At 38.8% G+C, this 21,830-nt stretch overlaps 1 protein-coding gene across 1 annotated transcript in view; it reads right to left on the bottom strand.

Annotated features, from left to right (window-relative positions):
* SVEP1 (sushi, von Willebrand factor type A, EGF and pentraxin domain containing 1) overlaps positions 1-21,830 on the bottom strand; it is a 120,469-nt gene that overhangs the window by 86,737 nt on the left and 11,902 nt on the right. Inside the window, exons 2-3 of the mRNA XM_032205963.1 lie at positions 14,362-14,617; positions 13,104-13,280 (exon numbers count right to left, since the gene is read on the bottom strand). Coding sequence (XP_032061854.1) covers positions 13,104-13,280; positions 14,362-14,617 — 433 coding nt within the window. The remainder of the gene's footprint in view (positions 1-13,103; positions 13,281-14,361; positions 14,618-21,830) is intronic.

Raw genomic sequence — 21,830 nt, 5'->3', positions numbered from 1 at the left:
GCAGAAATCACAAATTTGCTTCACAGTAAAATATATTAACAGAATCCTGTGTAGTCCTGGGTTGTTTTACTCATCCAGTGTGAAATGCTCCCCTGTTGCTGTTGTCTCCAAAACCACTCCCAGCAGTTGTTGCTGCATGTGATCATCAAGGAAAAAAAAAAAAAGACACCTATTTCTGTCTCCTTTGTCTGAAGATCAGAGTAGCTCCAGCTGCTGAATCACAGATGGGGAATGTAGCAAGTAAAAATTATAAACAGGAAAGTGAAGCCATTTCTGCCCAGACCTTCAATAAAGTGTCACTACTACATTAGGTGCCAAATTTGGCTTGTTTTCTACATCCCTTATTTTTATCATTTAAATACACTTTTCAACAAAAGCGATTATACTCCTATTAAGTAACATTTCTGAGCAGAGAAGATACAGCACGTGACTGTGCAGATGGAGAACATATGTCACTATTTCCATGTTTATTTACTTAGCAGCCCAGGGTGAGAGTCAGACAGCTTTTGGTTAACTCAAGAGAACTGAAGCACATGCAATGGCTCAGGCCAATAATCAGACAATAAAAAGTGATGTTTTTGCCAATTTTTTTTTCCACATATTGTGAAACAAACCCAGCTATCCCTGTGTAGAGTTCAGCAAAGTGCCGTACCCCTAATGTTAGAGTTTCTACTTAATTCCTGGAATTATTACCGGTACCCGTGATTTACTGTGAAAAATACTATAAATTCCATTGACCAATTTTCGTGCAAAACTCTTATGGACCCCCTGAATTCTTTCAAAATGATCTGAACTATGTAGATCAAAACAGAGTCTTGTTTATGGAACATGACAGTGCTAAGAGAACAACTACATAACTTTGTATTAACTGCTGCTTCCTCAGAAGATATTCAGAGAAAAAAGAAGTCTTTTCATCCCATTTTGCCTATTTTTCCTTGTCCCTCTCCACTCTTATTTCTATATGAGATAGGAAGGAAGTTCTTCCTTAAGGATGGATCTGACCCTTGCTGAAGCATTTGAACTGAAGAATTGTGTTTTAAGCACTTGGTCGCGTGCCCCACCAACCAACTACACTTTACTACCACAAAAGCTATGGCAAAAAAAAATATTGTTGCAGTGTGTTGCACAACCACATACACAGCCTCAGCAATCAATCTTAACAAAGCTCTGTTCTGTCAAGAACCTTCACAAAGCCACTTCTGACCACCAACTTTGCTTTTCCTCCCTAACCAGCACTTGCCTGGTCTCTGTCCTTTAGCCCCTCCAGAAAAATGTAACCCTCTGCAATTGAGGAGTTCTCCCATAAAGCAGAAATCCCTGGATAGTGAGTTTATGTGTTTGTAAGATCCCTTCTTGCCATCAGAGCTAACCAAACACGTGCTGAAGCAGCAACCTGTAACATCTGGAGGCTTTGCTGAAGTGCAGTTGTTTAAAAGAGCCTGACACAGCCTGTGGCTGCTGCCAGAAGAGGAGCAGCCAACAATGAGATTCTTTCAAGAACTGCCTGGTACTCAGTCTGTCTGTGCCTGAAAGTGAAACTGTGCTCTGTATCCTACTTCTCCAGCCTCTTCACTGTTTCAAGAGTGTTTTTACCACCTTGAGGAAGTAGAATCACTGGTTCCCTTTCTAAAGGACAGCAAGGTCCAATGTACATTCTGGGAGGAAAAAGGTCTGCCATGCTTCTGGTCATACCTTCCTTACTAATTGCATGCTCTTTTTTGATAACTTTTGCCACAAACAAGGCTATCTGCACATTGGTGAACAAGAATTCTTAACTGCAATCTGAAGCAAAAAGAGAAAAAAAAAGGCATAAGCATGATTACTTTGCTGCTTACTGGACCTAATCGACTTATGATTATTACACCACTGACTGTAAGCCGCAAGATCTACTTCTAAACAGCATTTGATTTTAATTAGACAAGTTCACATAATAATCAATGCTATCTAAAAATATCCTGTTGTTTTTTATGAGTTGAAGCCAAGTGTTCTGCACTAACGTCTTGCACTTCTGCTGCACATGAACGACTGAGGGATCTAAGTGACAGACAGCAAACTTCTTCTCTGGCCTAGGGATGCATAAAGCACTACACCTTCTATTTCAACATGGGAAGCTTCCCTAAAGAGACCCTAAAAGTAATGAGAATAAATCAATTCCTAACATCACTGGAGGTGAATTTTAAGACCTTACAGACAGTTTTGTGAATGAAGTATCACATTACAGATTTTGGACGTGTTACCTTTAATACTTGCCTGTATTTCAGTCTCAGGGGAAAAAAACAGACAAGTAACTGCTGTAATCCATCACCTACATCTTGAGGGACAGGTAGTAAAGAGAAGTAGGGGGACAAGAAGACAGTAAGGGGTTCTACACAAACCCTTTGGTCACCATGGCTAGGACTGCCATTACAGTGCACAAGTATGGAAAGGAGCATCCCTGACATGTACTAGAAGAGACAGGAATAGAAGTAACCCCCAGCTACCTAATATACTTCAGTTTCATTAAAGGGATGTTGTCAGAGGTGTAAAAGTCAGTGACTCCATGTGATAAGAACGGAAGACCAAAAGGAACACCAGCTCAACTATACGTAGCTCTTCTGATGTACATCCATGAGGTATAGGAAATTTTCCTTAGGTTCTGTGTTGACACCAAGACAGAATAAGGCTATCCAGCCTACCACACTCCTTGTACTTAAAAAAATCCAATCCTGTGAGCTGAGTTACTTGAAAGAGCAATTTCTGAAGCACCTCATGCTCTGGGCTTGTCTTCTATGGTGTTAAAGTACTGCAGCAGACCAAAGTTCACAGGCCTATGCAGGCTTCACAGGATGTTCTGCAGGCAGCAGATGGGCACGGCATGAAATGAGGGTCAGGAAGATAAAACATAGTAAGAGGCCAACACTTTCATACAGAGCTCCAAGGGTTTTTATGCAGACATTAAACTCAGAATATAAATACACGTCTTTAAATTAATGTGACATAAGGTGTTCCCAGTCCACAAAGGTGTAGATGTTTCCATGTTCCAGTTGAATGCTGATGTTTCCTATCTCTCCCTAGATAGTTTTTAATACCACCTGTGCGCATTTCCAGATAAGAGTTTTTCTGGGAGAGCACAGTAAGAATGTCATAAGCACTCTTTTGCCATAAAACCAGGAAAAACGTAGCTGAAGGGAAGCCTGAATTCAGGATTGGGAACATTACACTGTGCACTGTTCTGTGAAGCACTCAACCAGCACACAGACTGGAACTAATAGCAATAATTGCTGTGAAAAAAAAGAACATGTGGAATTAACAGCCACAGTGTAGGAAAGTTCTCATACTTTATCTTCTGGTATTCTTGTTTGAGTAACAAACTGTAACCCACAAGGAGATGGAAGCTTTGCATGGGTGTTTACTATGGCATTTACAAGGGAACATCCTTTGTTTGAACTTCATGGGCCTAATATCCACTTATTTTTTAGCTGTCCTCATAATGTTTCTTTTGCTGTCATGGAAAAAAAAAAAAAAAAAAAGAAAAAAGAAGGAAAAAAAAAAACACACAAAAAAAACAATGGTAGATTTTCCTCATGGCCAGGAGAAGGAGACAGATCTTCGTTATTACAAGGGGTGAAGCTTTGCACAGAATCAGTGCAGCTGCACACACCTACACAGATGGAGATTTTGTCAGTCTTATACACTTGACACTAATGAGTAACTGTAATGTAGTGCTTGATGATTTTTTTCTTCAAACTCGTCAGTTTCAGACTCTACATAAATCACGTAACTACAATCAGATTACATAGTTAACTAAACTTCTATAAAAATAATCTTGCTCAACTTCACACCCCATATACACTAAAAAATAACTTCATTCTTCTCATTCTTATGAAGGTGAGTAAGAGAGGAAAATGCTTCCTAATTTAAAAAAATTCAGACTGGAGGAAAAAAAATCAAGTGTTCAAACTACCTTCAGATGTGGTCCCTACTAAAACATCTGCATTGGAAGTGTGAGCTGCTGGTCTGGCTTTGTTTTGCAAGGTAACAAATTAAACCCAAGGGTTTTGGCCTGAAGAGGTTCCCACTTCTGTGGAGAGTCCTGATCTTTGTTTTCATCAAAACACCAACAAAACCAGGAGAAACCAGTTTCCTGTTTGATGAAACTGGTCTGTGTTGCTGCTTTCGCGTTCCCCAGAGGCCCTGTCACACTCCTGCATGCAGTCAGCACTGCTTCTGGGTGGGAAGGTTGGGTCATCTGCAGCGGGTTTTGGGGTGACGGAAGAAAACAAAGCAGCTTACAAGACAGCAGACCAAACTTCCCATCCGTTATTGGCTGCTGATTTTCTGACAGACCAATTAAGCCTATGAAGTGTCTGCAACCTATTTGCCCTAATTCTGCTCCAAGTTAAGTGGGTTTTTACCGCTTTTTATCCTAGAGTTTTTTGCAGCACACTCTTCTTGCTGCCAGCTGCCTTTGTTGGAGTGGAACCAGAGCATGGCTGAAGGAACAGACAATGTGCGCAATGGGAAGAAGGCAGAAGCACAGCTGTGGAAGACATAGACAGAGGATTTCTTCCCTGGAAGTGGTTGTGAAATGAGTTGAGGAACCTGCCAGATAACTTTCCACAGAGACACAGAGCCATTGGGGCAGGCCTGAACAGGAGAGGCAACAGAAAAGCCATCCCATCTCTTCTTTCCACTAACTTTCTTCTCTTATGATGGTGGTACTCAGATGCAGAGAAGACAGTGGGAGGAATGTCTCTACCACTTTTTGGGTAAATATCCCCCGAAAGACTTTGTTTATGTCAAAATCTGCAAAAAAGTGATTTATTTAGCTGTGTGTTATCACTTGATGAGCTTTGTGCAGCTTTGCTTTTATATTTTCTTTTTCCTGTTAGCTGCAACTGGGTAACTGCAGAGCAATTATCAGAAGACCATTTCTGAATACTTGCACAATGATTTGAACTACGTTTTAGACAATATATGAGCTTAATACTGCAAGAGAAGTAGAAAATATTGCTTAAAATGCTACAAGGAATAGTGCTTGTTGTTACAGAATACTTTTCAATATTCACTGGCCTAGGTACGGTGAACATCAATCACAGTGCAAGTCAAGACAAGGATTTAAAAATAAAATGAAAATATTCCCACACTCCATGTTCTATTGGAAACTCATTCTGAGAGCTAAATGTCAAATTCATTTGACCAAGTAACAAACACACCATATGCAATTCAACCAACTTCAGATCCGGAGACACAGAGACTGCCCGATTTTGTCACAGTAACAGTTCTATGTTCTAGTCTGGTTAAGTGAATCAGTTTTGGTAAGGCTTTTCCAGAGCAACTTAAAGATGCTAGGAATCCTGACACCTTGTCACAACCTCACAGGTACAAAAACTAAGGCTAGATCTCATGAGTAACTTGTAGCACAATTAAGTCCTGGTAATGTTCCAAGTACTTAAAAGTTGATGCTTCGGAGCCCATTTAACCTAGGATTTTTTCCCACCATAAAATCTCCAACAGTGAACAGTGTAAAATCAGAGTGGAGGTAAGACAGCCTGCTTTTTATACTGTCTAGGGACTCATGGCCATGCCTAGGCTTAACACTAAAGCTTTTACAGTCTTTTAACTAAAGGATAAAGCTACCTGTGCAGTATTTACACTTTGGAGCCTTCATTGTGACAGCCACCTGTATTGGTTATACTGTGATGAGAGGACAGCTCAGGCACTCCAGAAGCAGCCTAAGCTGGGGCAGCACAGAAAGCTGGAGTCTATTTCTATATCGTGTCTATTCAGAGCATGGCTTCTGCTCTTCCCAAGCCCTACATATGGCAGCTTTTTCTCCTCTAATTGCATGTAAAACTTTGGCCAGAGATTTTATTTGCATGACATTCTGAGGTGACCAGGACAAGCCACTTCCAAGGTAAGAAAAATAAGGGAAAATTGTGCATTGCTTCCCAATTTTCTGCCACATGTATTTCAGAAATATCTCCATACTCAATACAAAAGAGTCTGTTTTGAATTTGAAACTTTTTTTTCTAATGCCTCAGATGACAACTAGTTGGAAAGGTTGATACATTTTTAATGTTGTATGAAGACTTAGAAATTACCTCTGTTTTTCTCATCTGTACAAGCCAAAATTCAATTGGGGGTTTCACCTTTACCCTAAAACTTCACATTTAAAGAATTCCCTCAGAAACAAAGAACACTTTAAAGTTGGTGGGTTTTGCTTAGTTTTAGGGTTGTGTTTCTTTCCTACTGTTCAGTTGGAAGTGCAAAGGAAACAAGCTACGTGGTGCAGAATTAGAAAAATTATGTACCAATTAATCACCATTATCCACACTAGCTATCGTGTTACTTAAAATTTTTACTTTTGCAAAACAAGATTTATATAAGTCGGTACCTAAGACCTAGGGATGAAGAAAAAAATAAGTCACCCACTTCTAAGGACTCAGTCCCAAACTCATTAACATTACTGGAAATAATCCTAATTAATTTCAATAAGTTTATTAAAACTGAACATGGATAAAATGCACCCGTAGCTGCACAGGTTACTTGTTTCACTCAAAAACCTTGTATCAAATTGATCGAGGAAAGCGCCCTTTTTACACAGTCATTGGTTAGATGTTAAAATTTTCCCATTTCTACAGTGGGTTGGAAAGCTCACTGTCTAACTTAAGTGTTAAAGAGTTTTTCTGGTGGACTGAATCTGGGTTAAAATTCCAAATTTTTGCTACTGTTTGCCTTCAAAGACATGGGGAAAGCAGATCAAAGGTTTTTTACTACTATAAGAATTAAATAATTGACAATAATAATTGACTTTATAATTGACAAAACCTGTTATCACTTCATACCTACTGTGTTTTATGAACCTTTACTGTATCTCTGCAGAAGGACTGAATTCAATAAAAGAAGCTTCCACTGCCCTACATTCATGAAGCACGTTGTACAGGTCAGAAATAAACTAGTTTGGTGCTGGAATCCACGTAAAATGCAAACCTACTCTACCATCATGCAAGACACTATTCATCTTTGTTGGAGTCACTCCTACAAAAGAAGCCCCTCCTGACAAGAATTTACTGCTGTAATGCTTTTAAATTACCTAACCAAAGTACTGTATCTCCATTGTGTGCTCCATTCTGAGAAATCTTAGAAGATTTCAATCCTTTCATCCTCAGCCTTTGCTTTGCTTTGTACCATACCAAGCAGGAGAATCTGCATTTGAATTTCCAAAAGCAAAGCAGGAAATATTGGACTTCAGGGGCAAAAAAATTGAGAAAGAAGATGTTAATGTTAAAAATTCTAAAGAGCATGACTGCATGCTTCCAGATTTATCTTCCAAATAAATTATCTATAAAAGCCATTTCTTTTAGTCTTTATGTAAATAATAACGATGAATGTTTTTACATTATATTCTGGTCTTAAATATTTTTTAAAGAAAATTAACTTCTTAAACTTTCATATCATTGCCTATAGTACTTGTTGTTTCCTAAATCCACCCTTCTCTTCCACTTGTCTTTCAGCAGATGTGAAGAACAGATCCATTTACATTTCTCTTGTAGTTACCCATCACGATGTTATGATACCTTCAACAGAAAAACAAGCTCATTTACTTTTCTTCTGTATTTATCCATCGTGTTGTTATGCTCAAATTGTTACCCATAAAGAGCCAAAAAAGGTTCATAACAAAAAGAAAAAATATACAGAATGCCAGCGAGGAATAGTTTTGCCAGTATTAATTAAACATCAATTCACTGTCGCTTAGTCATTGGTATTTTGCAACTTTCCCTTGTTTTAGATCCCTGCTTTCTTGTTTTCTCCTTTCATGACAGCCAGTGATTTTAACACAATATACTCACAGCGGAAACTCTGCGTATTATCCAAGGCAAAAGAGGCTGCAACAAAAGGCTCCACCTGGGAGAAGTATTTTTTAAAGAATAAATTACAAGTTACAGAGTAACATACACGAAGGTATCCCATCCCCCATAGGTGACAGAAAGGGGATTGTGATTGTAAGGTAATAATTACAGGAGCATATCCCTGACAGCCGTTACACTTGGAGAAAGGATTCTCCAGACCAGCTGTTCTGTCTCTACAGTAGATGAGTCTAACTCCAAGTCTCTCCAAACTGTCCAGGTTTTGTAAACATTAATGAATGCTTTATTAAGCATGTATATCTCAACTTCTTTACCCAGCTGTAATCTCAGTTCCTTCAGCTCATCTAGTTTAAAATGTTTGCTTCTTTTTACTTATGCAGATTTACAGGTTTATATGGCACAAGGAAGCACAACAGCAGCCATATGACATTTCCCTTGATGAGATACTCCTTCAATTTGTCAGTTTTCATTGGGCCTCAGCAGAAACTTTCAGTGTAAGCTATGCTAGAAGAGTATTTTTCTGATTCAGAATTTAAAAACAAAGGAGAGTAAAGGAACCAGAACAACATCCTATCTGTTTTAAGACACAGATTCAATGGATGACAGAATGAAATGGCACTGCTGTGTGAGAGAGCAAGAAACTAAGTTCTAAGATGCAGAAAATCTGCAGCTCTGTCAACTTCTAAAGAGAATTTCCACACAGAGTACGACAAATGCAAGATGGCTTACAAAGATTCATTAAGCCAGAACACCTGCAGGATAGCTAATGAAACACTTCAACAAAATGAAAGAGGAGAAAGGGTGACGCGACTTCCAGGCAGGGAGAAGCTCCTAACAGAAGGGAGGTAAGAAAAACACATAATGGCAGAACAGATGTTTTGCTTTCTTTGAATGGACCATTCCAATCACTACTGGAATTACAGTTCTTCCTATCTCACTAAAAAAAACAACCGCTAGTAATATATTATGCACAACTTGTGTTCTTTTCTTTCTTTCTTTCTTTTTTATTTTTTTTCCTAACTGGAGAGCTGTCCAACTCATGAACATCAGGTTTTGCTTTGCATTCTCAAAAGGAACATTCTGGAAATCTCATGAAAAAAAAAAAAAAAAAAAAAAAAAAAAAAGCTCACATGAAAATAGGGTCCAAAATCCAAGAAATCATAAAATGCAAAATGTAGACCCCCTGCCTTGCTGGACCTCCTGCATTTTTTTGAAATTCTTCTCAGTCTTTTAAGTGAATGTGTTCTGAGTTAAAATTTGGAAAAAAAAAAAGAGAGAGAGAGAGAAGAAAAAGGTCACAGTTCACATGATTTCACATTTCCCTGGAAAAGTTTTTTACAGATCTAACTGATGTCCTGTTTTGTAAGCAAAACTGCTGGCCTGGTGGCTATTCAGATGATAACCAACAATACTATATACTCATAAAAACTGCAGAGGCCAGGTAAGCTACTGAATATTTATATATATGACGAAATTCTACATTTCAGTAATTATAGACATGTAGTGGACCAAAATTAAAGAAAATAAGGAATAACTAGCATACCATGTAAGTACTGCATTTACTAATTCTGCCCTGCCAACTCTAAGTCATCTTCATGAACACATTGTGCTATAAACTATGTGGTCCATGTGTTCAATAAAGGAAATGACTGGCAGTTCCCTGCCCTCCCTGATACCTGTGGTTGTCATCCTTTAGTTTCCCCATCATGAATCTATAAGGTCATTAGATCCATCAGACCACTTGCCAGAAAAGAACCTCGTTCTCTGGAGAGTATCACTGAAAAATGTGGAAAAAGGCTGTGTAAAAGACATATTACCTAGCTTCCTAAGACAGAGAAGATACAAATGGACAGAAGATACATCTGGACATTTTAGCTTTCCATGGACCAAGCAGTTACCTTTAATAGCTCATCTTTTTATTGATGGCATGGAAGACCATGAAGGTCACATATATTTTTGCTGACATCTGTATTTTTGTTTGGTTGCATTTAGTTTGAAACGTAACATTTGTAAGCAAAGAAAGGAAGGAAAAAAAGAAGTGAGGGCATTGAAGAAAAGGTGTTTATGTACTATACAATAATTGTGATTGATTATGATACGGTCTCTGTTCTTCCTCTTTCTCCTTTTCTGATAATTGTCATAGATGTCCCTGGCTGCATAAGGCTCATAATATGGGCCAAGAGGTTTTTGTTTGGTTTGTTTTCTAAAGCAGAGAACAGTCACTCTGTTCTTCTTTCTGTGGCACATCATCAACAATATTGCAAAGAACAGGAGGTGGTCACTGAAGCCAATTTCTGCTCTCCAGCACAAAGCACGTGGCTCCTATTTTATTTTATGGAAGCTTTCTAGGGTGTTTTTTTTCAGGTAATGAGGAAATTAAAGTCCTGTTATGATTTGTACATAGCTATTTTGGTGCTTCACATTTAAAACCATAAACATCAATAAAGTGGCATAACGCAAAAGCACAAGGCCATACAGAAAATGATGACAGAAAATAACTAATATAGCAAAAGAAACAGATATACTACAGAAGAAGAACAATTTCCCACTTTAATGAAAAATCATTTAAAAATATTTTACTTCATTAAGTAAACATGGGCTAGTATGGTATCTGCATGTTTAACCAATCAAAAGTAAGTTCTGTCAATGTAAACTTGCCAGAAGTCCTCCTGCTCATTATACACTGCAGAAAAGTTAAGAGGCATTCTTAAGATTCCTTGTCCTTTACAAATCCACAGCTATCCTCAGCTGGGAAATGTTAAAAAAATGGTTTGGAATCCTTTTCAGAAAAGAAGATTTCAGAATGTCTTTTTTATTTAAAGAACACATGTTGCCTTTTGTTTCTGTCTGTCTTGAGGAAGAATACAATAGTTGAATTGATCAGACATATTTAAAAGAACAAGCTTGAACTACTCTGGTCAAATTCTCCACAAAATACACATACGCACCTTTTATCTTCACACAGAACGCAAATGGCTGCAATCATAGTTTTATTTCAGTGTATCTAATACCAATCACCTTTAAAAACTTAATTTAAAAAAACCTGTTGATTGTAATAAAATGAAACTTTTCTTCTGCAGTTGTCAAATATCCATAAACATAAGTCATACTTTTACCATTTCTAATGGCACTCAAAAGGTAAGCTTACCCCATCAGAAGTTCCTTTTGTATACAAAGGATAACATTAACTCTAAAATGATAGTCCCTCTGTCTTCAGGAATAGCTCAGAACAGTATTTAATGACACAGGCTATTGGCAGAAGCAGAAATGCTGAGTTTATTTTGTTCAGTAGGTTACTAGGACATTCAGCTAAGGTGAACAAAATGGACTGGAATTCCAGAAGAAACTTAAAATGAAAATTTGACTTTATAAAAAAATAGAATTAGCTCTGAAAATAAGCAGAATGTAATAGCTTATCTTTGTTCGGAGTTAAGTGAACTCACTAGTAAACTCTATCACTTACATAAAGCAAGATTCTGATCCAATGTGCCAGTGACTCTGCTAAATTCCTCCGCTCATCTTGCAATCAAAACCCTACCAATTCCTGAATACTTACGTACTTCATTTTTAATCAGAAAATGGTAAAGATGACCAGAGGCACAAGGAAAATTAACAGTTACCTTGTGATAGTCCATAAGGAGCAAAATAAAACCGATAAAACTTCCCAACACAAACATTGTAACATCTCAGTCCTTTCTTGCACTGGTGGCTGGCAATACCTTTTCCTCATTGTATGCTTAGGTGTAATCTTGATTCCCCCAGTGTATTCGTTACTACTCCTAGCGCAGGAATACAGCCATCACAGCTTCCATTGAAATGTTCCTTGAAGGCATTCCTCAGCTTCTAGTCACAAACCTGCCTGTGTCTATTGTCTGAGCAGAGCTATCAGCTCTTACAAGTTACATGAAGAAGCCCTCTGCATGTGATGAAAATCACATTCAACGTAAGTCGCACAGCACTCAAACACAGCCATACAACCATGATCCATAGATTATGTGATTATGCATGAAGCGCGTTAAGTGAGAATATGAGGATGTAAAATCAATGTAAACACTGTATTTTGTTTGTAGATGAGAAATATTTGATTATACGTACTCCTTTTATCCAGCTCACAAAACAAATATAACAGAGTTCAGATATGCTGACAGTTTTGGCATTTTTTTTTGTCCCATATGCATCAATGGAGTTGGACAAAACCTGCTTATCTTTTCCTACGAGCACAGCTTCCCTTCACTTCTTATAATCACTGCAGTATGTGAACAACTATTTCATCAGATTATCTTGACTACATGAAGGCTTTCAACTGAACTCATAAATGTCTGTAAAAAGAAACTTTATACTGAAACCTGATATTTATCTGTTTATCTGTATTCTTATTAAACAAAGGCATCTGGTATCCCCCAGAGCTGAAACACAACTCCACTGAAGACCAGTGGCTCAACTTTCTCTGCTACTTCCCTAGGAAATCCTATCTATTAATAAAATAAATAAATTAGCTTGAAGTCATCTGCCTAGTAATATAGCCTTGCTTTCACCTTTCCTATGAACAACTTTTCAGGGAACTCAGAGAGCCAGAATTTTGCCTCCATGTTTTTATCCTGGCATGCAATAAAGAGCTGTAAGATGTTGTTTTTTCAACTGTACACTGTAAATGAATATTATTAAGAAGACTGTTCCAAAAGCAGTAACAAGAACAATCTTAGCGAAATTTGATGACAATTTTCTGTTCAGTGACTGAAATGCCTTCTTCCTCCTTAGTTACTGAAAGACAACATGAGAGAATTAAAGGACATTTAATTGACTGTAGTATTCACCAAGTATTTATCCTGCACAGATGCACATAGACAGCACCTCTCCAAACAGGAAAGTTTATGGAATTTCAAAATGTGATCAGTAAAATTCATGATGGAAAAAGTCACCAGGAGCTCTTAAATGCAGAAGATACTACTTCAAACTCAGTAAATCTGCAGTCAAAACATTTTGGTGATTACCATTTTAGGTATGTTTTAATGTGTCCGAACATTTGACCTACTCTTACCTTTCCTGGATATCTCTTTTGGCTGCTGCTGGAGGGGAGTTTGACTGCTACAACTCTTATACACCTTTAGCCAGAAAGTCTTCCAAAAGCCAGAAACCCATTCTGATTCAGGTTGATAATCATAATCCCCCAAAGAGCTGGCCTCCCTAGACTGAATTAGCTACATATCCAGGGCACACAGAGAAGAAACACAAGCACTGAGACATGAGACTCACCTGTGCATTCATGCTGTAGTCCTTTCCCATAGTATCCTTTTTCACAGATGCACTCAAACTGGCCAGTATGAGTGCCACATTTACAGCTTGCCATGATGTCACAGCAGTTTTCATTTGCCTCACAGAGATACGAACAATGTGATATATCTTCTTGGATATAACTGCCAGAGGGCAGGTCTGAAATTATATCAATTTATTAACAAAAAATCCAACCCCAATTACCCCCCCAGTGTCACATTATGTCATTAGTGTAATATTTAAAAAACAAACAAAGAAAAAAAAAGGTTCCATGTCCAGTTCTAAACTGTAGTGATGGCAGCATGAAGAACATTTATTGACATAAAATGTAAAAAAAAAAAAAAATAATAATAAAATTAAATGGTGTTCTTATTCTGCAAAAATGCTCGCTGAAACCAGTGATGCAAAGATCCCAAATTTTTGCTTGATTCTAACAGAGCCAGAAGGCAGCCTCCTCCCCTGCAGTCTTTCCTTTCATGCATTTACACAAAAAGTTAAACCTTAACTGGAATAAACAGAACAGCAGTAAAGTGTACTACTTATGTAAAAGTAGCATGCTTTTAAAAATTAAATACTGCAAATAAATGCTAGTTGGTAGTCTGACGCATGTGTTATGTCTCATTCAAGCAGGACTGGCTTACATATGAAGGTCTACTCATTTGTTCTCACTTGCTAAATTTCTTCTGCTCTTCATGAGTAGAACCTTCATTCTACTTTACAATAAAGTAGACTGAAAAAGGATAAAAGCAGAGTTCAAACTCTCTTTCCACCCCTTGCTTGTTTCAGTGTTATTGAATACGTAAGGCTGTTAAAATAAACTGTCTTTACCTTTATAAACAGGGATCTGAATTATTTCTGAATAGGCTAGCTTTTGTTGGTGTGTAAAATACACACTAGGTAGTAAGGCTAGTCCTAAGATGCGTATTGGGGGCCTCTTTCAGACAACAAGGTTCATCTATTCAAAGAAAAGTTGCACTGTGCCAAGACCATATTATGTTCTCCTTGGACAAAATGTAGAGTAGAATTGAAGTATGGATATACCAGGGAAGAGAATTTATGTTACATTTTGCTGATGGTTAGTCTAACTAATAGTTTATTCTTTTACCTGAGGAATGGAGACCTCTGCTAGAAAGAGGAAATATCAAAAAAAAAAAAGGAATCTGCACTACATGCAACGCAGTTACAAGGCAGTACTTTATATTCAGCCCTGTGCTGTCTGTAGGACTTTGTAGGTTAATACCTTCGTGAAGAGCCCTGCGTGCCAGTGCTTCAAACTCAGTAAAACTGTGAAGAAGGTAACAGTGATCTTCTTTTGGATGGGAAGCCATGTCATTCAGTTCTCGGGTATTCCCCTGCCATATCCCGAAGGTGAAGATCTCCACTCCAAATTCACGCAAGGATGCTGCAATGGGTCTTGGGTCTCCACCGTTGGAATATCCGTCAGTAATGAGAAATATCACCTTTGTGGAATTGCCACGTGCATGCCGCAGTATTTGCTGGAAGAGAAAACGAAATGGCACACCTCAGCAAAGTGTTAGCAGCAGTTAATCTACTTTCCTCCCTGATTCAGCTCCTTTTAGTTGGTTACACAGCTGGATTAAGTCTTTGCAAGACTACTCACCATTGCAAAGAACAACCACCTGCAAGCAGAGGCTGTGGTTAGACAACACCAAACACTGACTCACACTTCAGATGGTCAGTGTCTTCCCAATAACAGCTGTGAAATCATGACATGATCTGAAATGAGACACTTTCACACTGGCTGATAAAAGTCATCCATGTGTTAGACAGCAACGATACTGATCAGTGTTTCAGCAACTTTGTTCAGACTGCAGTTTGAATAGATAACACGATGAAAATCTAGTCCAAGACCAAGTCCAAGAACAGAAGTTCAGACGCTACCAGCTGTCTCAGCACCATGGAAGTGATGTAGACACATACCAGCTGGCAGTGTGGTCAGTGTTATCTTTCTGTTCAGCATATGAATGCCACTTGGTTCCCAACTTGCTTATTTTGACAGAGACACGAATCTCTCACCAAGCCACACCTTGAAAATGTCCTGCATACCACGGCACACCCACCCTCATTATCATGACTTTCAGTATGTGATATATGGAGAAATCTTCTGCAGTTTGTAAGGGATAACTAAGAAAAACAAATATTTTACTAAGTGTTATTTTGCTCAAAACATGCCCCCCCCTCCTCCCCCAGTGGGTCTACTAGAAATCTTGTAAGGATAAGCATATCAATGAAAGTTGAAGACTTGGCCAAAACCAGATATAAATCTTGAAAAGAGCTCTCACATACAACAGCAAATTTTCACATGAATAACCTATGAAAGGTTAAAGCTTCCACTGGAAATTTTGTCTTCCCACACATTCCCTTCCGCCCTTCCTCTACCATTTCATTGTCTAAAAAGTGAAATCCACTGAGTGTCTGGAAAGCAAAACAGTGGCTATGTTGTTTTCTTCCTACCTAAGGCAGATGAGAAAGACTGATTTCCCCAATAAGCCCAAAAGCAATTTAACAGTGTACACATCAACGGAGAACACACCACAGAGCATGTACATACACAGGTATGGGTATGAAAGAAAAGATAGCGAAACCAAAGAGATACTGTCAGAAACAATAGTCTTGAAAACAAAGTATTTTGGATACCTCATGTGCAATGCAAAAATACATCTATAGCTAATGAGGCTTCGTAAGTCTCCCTCTACGGAGGAGAGTTCCAGATACAGACAAAAACCTGGGACTGGTCAGAAACAAGTTCTTAGTCATTGACAAGCTAGTAATTAACAAATAAAAATGAAAGAATATGGGTACAACTGCTGTTAAAAAAGTTTCAAAAGAGTGAACATACACAGGTGGCTTGCTTTTCTAAATGCACCGTCAGTGTGCCCCTGCAGTCGGGTACAGAATCCTCACTACCAGCACAACTACACCAGCAAACTTAAACCTGGAGAAATAAGCAGTCCTTGAAACTGTGATTTTATCAACGGAAAGCAAAAGCCCAGAAGTGACAATAATCACTATACTGCCATACATTTAGGAGTTGAATGCCAAGTCAAAGACAACAAACAGCTATGTGGCTTAAAACAAACAAACAAAAAACAACAAACAAAAGCAAACAAAAACTACACCAGTATTCTTAATTTTGTGCACGCTGCTTGCTCCTAAAGGATCAAAACCCTTCCACATGTACCTCCCGCAATGGTAACTGCTTTCCTGTTGGTGGTCATTTTTGCTTTGCTTTCAAGTGTGAGGTTACAAATATGATTTGACATATTTTAATGCCATCTTATTATGTTATGATCCACAAAATTGTAATGCCCACTTCTGATTTATTGCTAGCCTTTCCCTAACAAGCATTCGGACTGCTGGTTATTTCCACTCTAGTGTAACACGCTATGTTTGTCCCTGTTGAGTTGCCCTTTTCTCTCTTACTGGTTTGCCAATAACACATTAGCTCATCTCTCACAGCCTTAAAAACTGCCCACAGCCCCTCTCACTGTGCTGCAATCCACAGATTGAAGGATCACTCCCTAATACTTCATACAAAGCACTCACAACAATACTCAAAAGTGCCTGAGTGAAAACATGCCCCGCAGGCTCCTGCCCACTTCACCCTTCCAGTTTGACTGTGCACAAATGGTAATTTCTACCCACCCTATGCTTGTTCTTGGGCAACAGGCAGAGCATCTCCAAAAATGCTGTGCTAATGTGTCACGGACCAGAAACCACCCAATAGAGTTACCAGTCTCGTACTCAGCCACAGACTGTCAGAGAGTAAGTAGATATGGGACCACCATTAGTTTCTCCCGGTGGCTGTCTGAGGCCCTAAAGCAGGTGATTCTGAAGGTGTATTCTCTCCTTTCTCTGTGAACTTAGGTAAAAGTAGGGATAAGTGATTTTCAAATTGGTAGCATGCAAGTTGCCAGTTCATTTCAATAACATTCTACCATGCTATGATTGATAAAACATACCCTGTATGGTAAACCTTCCAACGATATCAACAGCATGTTCCAAAACCCACGTCATCATATGATGAGCAGTAAGTGTATTTAACTCACTCTTGCAAACACGCATTCCGAAAACGGGGATGAACTGAGATGATAGGACAAGGAGGAAAGTTAGGAGGAAAGGAGGAAATTTTTCACTCTGAGGTTGGTGAGGCCCTGGCACAGGTTGCCCAGAGAAGGTGTACCCCAACACTGGAAGTGCTCAAGGCCAGGCTGGATGGGGCTTTCAGCAGCCTGGTCTGGTGGGAGGTGTCCCTGCCCATGGCAGGGAAATTGGAATTAAATGATCTTTAAAGTCCCTTCCAACCCAAACCATTCTATAGTTCTACCATTTTATGATGTTTTATTACAAAATCTTAAAGTAAGACTTATAAAATGAAACTTGTCCAGATTCCAGTTCACACATTAGGCCAGTCCAAAGAACTTGCAGAGATTTTACAACTTTCTCACTAAGCCAGGCCAAATTTCAGAACAATTTGATTTTGCAGGTCCTTGATTTCAGGTAGATTTTTAAAGCAAAACCAAACACATGCATGGTAAATCAAAGCACAGACCATTGGCACTGCGGTCTGAAAAACTGCCAGGTGAAATGTTGCTGTTGGGCTTGATTTTATTACTAACTGTATGCAAAACCCAAAGGGAGTGAAACCAAATTCTCTTGCAGATACAATCCTCTGCAAACCAAACCCATTGTTCTTCATTTTCCTGTGTCATAAGTGAAAAACAAGAATGAAGTGGAAAAGTAGAATGAAAAGAATCAGGAAGATAAGACAAAGCAAAAGACAATATGAAGACCACCAGTAAGAAAAAATACAAATGCCTCATTTCACAATGTGTTCTGGAAGAGCTGCTCTAAAACAAGCAGTGTTGCAAGCAGAGAATAATGCAGTGATATTTATAATTAACACTTTCAATTAACATGTTGAGTATAAACTGCTAATTTATAGTAGAACATAAGCAACTTAAACTTCTATCAACCTTTTAACTATTCAGGCTGAAATTTCCCCCCCAGGATGTTTGTCTTAAGCTGTTTCAGTAAAAATGTCTCTTTTTTCTGAAAACAAGATGAGAAAAAACATATGTTCCAACCATATTTACTTTTTTTTTTTTTTTTTTCCCAACAGTAGCATCTCTAGACAGCATGAATTTTCAATCTGCCAATTGCATTTATAAAAATGAAGGGCCTCTATCACCCTCATGGAAAAAAAAAAAAATGTCCCTAAGCTTGTATAAGTGGTGAAATGTGTGTAACTGGGGAAGAAACCACAACTTGCATAGGGTTAAGAGACATTCTGGAGGCTGCTAGTGCAATTCTCGGAAGATCCCACCTGCATGCAGCTTGGTCTAGCAGAGTATCATTTCAACCCACGATTATGTCATAACATGCACAGAAGGGGGAACTAAGCTCAGTCTTGGCAGGACCTGCCTTTTAATTTCAGTAATATCATTTCAGCACCGTCTCCCTCTGTGCAAAGCACAAAGCTGCACAAACTGCATATGAAGGTAGCAGATGGCATTATACACAGCACCACATTTTCGGCAAGTCCTGCTCTTAAGAGGTAGCAACCAAACCTCTGTATTTTCCCCAAATTGAGGGACATGTGTATGTGTGTAATAAACATGCTAGCTTGACTCCCAGTATTACAGCCAGGGCAACAGGTATCTTAGAAATGACTACTTATCTAAATTAGCAAGGATCTCTGCTCCATAAAACTACACAGCCATCCTCTGAAAATCCTGTGCTGAGTACACAAAGGTTCACGGGCTGTAAGTCCCATGAGCAATAGCTTATCAAGCCCTCTTTAAAAATGAACGTTGTGGGTTACAGTAAGTGGGAAGTGTCAGGAAAAGACCATTTACTACGGGTCAAATGTCCCTTAGCTGTATGAGCCTGAGATATGGCAAGCAGCCAGTAGCTCTTCTGTCCCCCTCATCTGAAAGGGCAACCTCTTCTCTGGGGCAGCACTTCTGTCACACGCAGAGCTGGTGGGTAAGGGAGCGATGAAGCTGTGCTGATGCTACTGGAGGTACTAAAGCATTCAGGCACCAACGGATTTGAGCAGAGGAACTGAGCACAGGAACTGACAGGCAGGGTTGCTACATATTGACCCCAGAAATCAAAACAAATCAAAGCCACTGAATAGCTTGGCCCACAAGTCTTGCAGCTGTAACTCTAGATACATATTCCCTGCTGCATAACAACAGAGGAAAAGAACAAGAGAAAGAAGCATTCAACATTTGAGGAAAAAAAAAAAAAGAGATGTCTTTTTTTACATCATTTGTATACGACTGGTGGCCCAGATGGTGTTTTGTTTCTCCCTGAGAATGTACAGTGGCATAAAGAACAGGCCACCATCCAGAGCAGCTAACAATCCAAGTAGAAGTTTGTTGTCACGTCTTCTGAAAAGCCTTTGCATTATGCACAGTCACTACAAAGATGCATCACTCGCCCCCTCTCTCCAATGTCTGTGTGGCACTCCACATTTTTGCTTCCTTTAACCCTGACTTTAATACCTTCCTCTATTCTAAAACACCTCTACTCTTTCCTCTCCGGAAAGTCCCTTTGAAACACATTTTTTTTTTTATACAGAAATTTCATCTGTTTTTAGATTTCTGTTCACTTAACCCCTCAACTTTCAAGCATGCATGCAGTGGCTCCACGTATTTAGCCAGTTCCCATCAACTTCATGGAGCATATCAATGCAATGATGCTTTTCTTGCATGACCAGGCTCTGCAGGCCTTTTATACATTGTCAGGTTTTTCAATAAGTAAAGCTTAAGAGCCCACTGAACAGTACTGGGAGGTTAAAAGGATCCTGGAAACCTGCTTCTTCGGTATGAAGATCCACATCTGCTTCTGATTTTAACAACACTGATCACCAGCCATAACTGGAAATAAAGTGCCGAATGACCTTCATGATTGAGAACAAGGCCAATTTTGATCACTACTACAAATCAGCATTAAGGGATAAGTAAAATCAAAAGAAAACAATTAATATTCATGATGATTGCAAAATGGGGCCACTAGAAACACCTTCTCTTTGATTGTTTTAGTACCCATTTTCCTGTCTACACCTCCTTCAGAGGACAGATCAGTCAGTTTCAGCAGTCCTTCCAGATCTTCAATAAAACATTCTTTTCACATTAGCAAAAAGTTATTACCATCTGTATTGTATTCAATCTGTGCTTAGTGTGTACAAATATCTGGCAGACACACCATTTCCTTTGTGCCAATAACAGCCCTTAGAATTAGAAAACGAAGTCTTGTGCAATAAAAAGTTATCGTACAAAATCCTGCTGTAGAAAGTCACTACTCCAAGGCAAAATGAAACTCTAAAGCTACAGTCACGAACACCTCTAAACCTCCAGTTTCTGTGCTTCTAATATTAAGTTTGTAAAAGCAAATCAAAACCAAAGACTTCTTCAGCCACCTAACTGCCACAGCAATGACAGTGTTGAGGTTCTTTGTTACCGCCTCAATTACACGTTCTGCATCTAATCCATAAACATTTGATCCTGGGCCTAATCCCCATCCTTATTCGGTATTTGGCTTTTAAAGAGGATTTTAACCATACAGAATTTGCCGTTAATACATCTGTCTACAGGGAAACAAACTGAAATGGGTTAATCTGTCTCACTTTACACAACTAAGCCGTTACTAACTGATAACATCAGCCAGACCCAGGATCCTTGCCAGGAGGAGCTTGCCTTAAAAGGTTTAAGTTGGAACCTAGCTTTCACAATCACATTATCCAAGATTAATCACAAAAACTACGCTGCTCCTTGTACACCGTGCAGGGAATAACCTACGTCAGGTCTACAAAGGGAATGTTATCTGTTGTCGGACAGGAAGAACCATCGCTGTGCCTCAGAAGTGAAGCAGAAAGCCCCTTATCACAAAGCCATTTATCTCTGCTGTACCAATAGACCACTTACATTGTATTTGTTTTCACCCTAGGAATTACAGAGAAGCCACAAACCAAGGGATGAGAGTTCAGTAGGACTAGATGATTATTTTTCTCAAAGGATCACTTATTTACTCTAAAATACAAAAATTCCCATTTAAAAATATTACTAACTATATACAATACAATGTAATCACCATTAAATGTATACTAAAATAAGAAAAGTATTCTTTACTACAAAAACAAACAAACAAATAAACAACAAAAAAACCCACACACAACTGTACAGATTTGACCTATAATTACAAATACAAAAATGTCTTAATTTCTTAGGGATGGGTTCAGAAAAGGAGCTGTGTATCATTCACAAAGGGACATGGTAAACCTAAATCCTTCTGTGAATCTCACCATGTTTCAAGCTTCCTTTGCTTTCATTCTTCCTGCAAGAAGAAAGTCCAAGCCCGGCAGGAAATTTTATCTAAATGAATATTCTGAAAGTATAAAAAGAATCACTACCATGATCAACCCTAGTTTTTGATGGAGCTGAGGCATCTCATCACGGAATCCTAAGGAATCCCAAGTTGGTCATGTCACAGGAGTAATGCAGACCTAGGTGGCAACATAAACATTGTCCCCTAAATCATGATACAGATATTGTTCCTCTACACCTCCTGTGCCCCCTCTCTAAAACAGCAAACATCTCATTTCACCAGCATCTCTTTAGGTCACTGGACACTGCTACTTCCATTGCTCTGCTCAGTCAAATCCTATCCTCCCTTTAGCTT

This window comes from Aythya fuligula, chromosome Z (genome assembly GCF_009819795.1).
Source record: "Aythya fuligula isolate bAytFul2 chromosome Z, bAytFul2.pri, whole genome shotgun sequence".
Lineage (NCBI taxonomy): Eukaryota > Metazoa > Chordata > Aves > Anseriformes > Anatidae > Aythya > Aythya fuligula.
The sequence above is the reverse complement of the archived record's forward strand: the minus strand, read 5'-3'. Positions and strand labels throughout refer to the sequence as shown.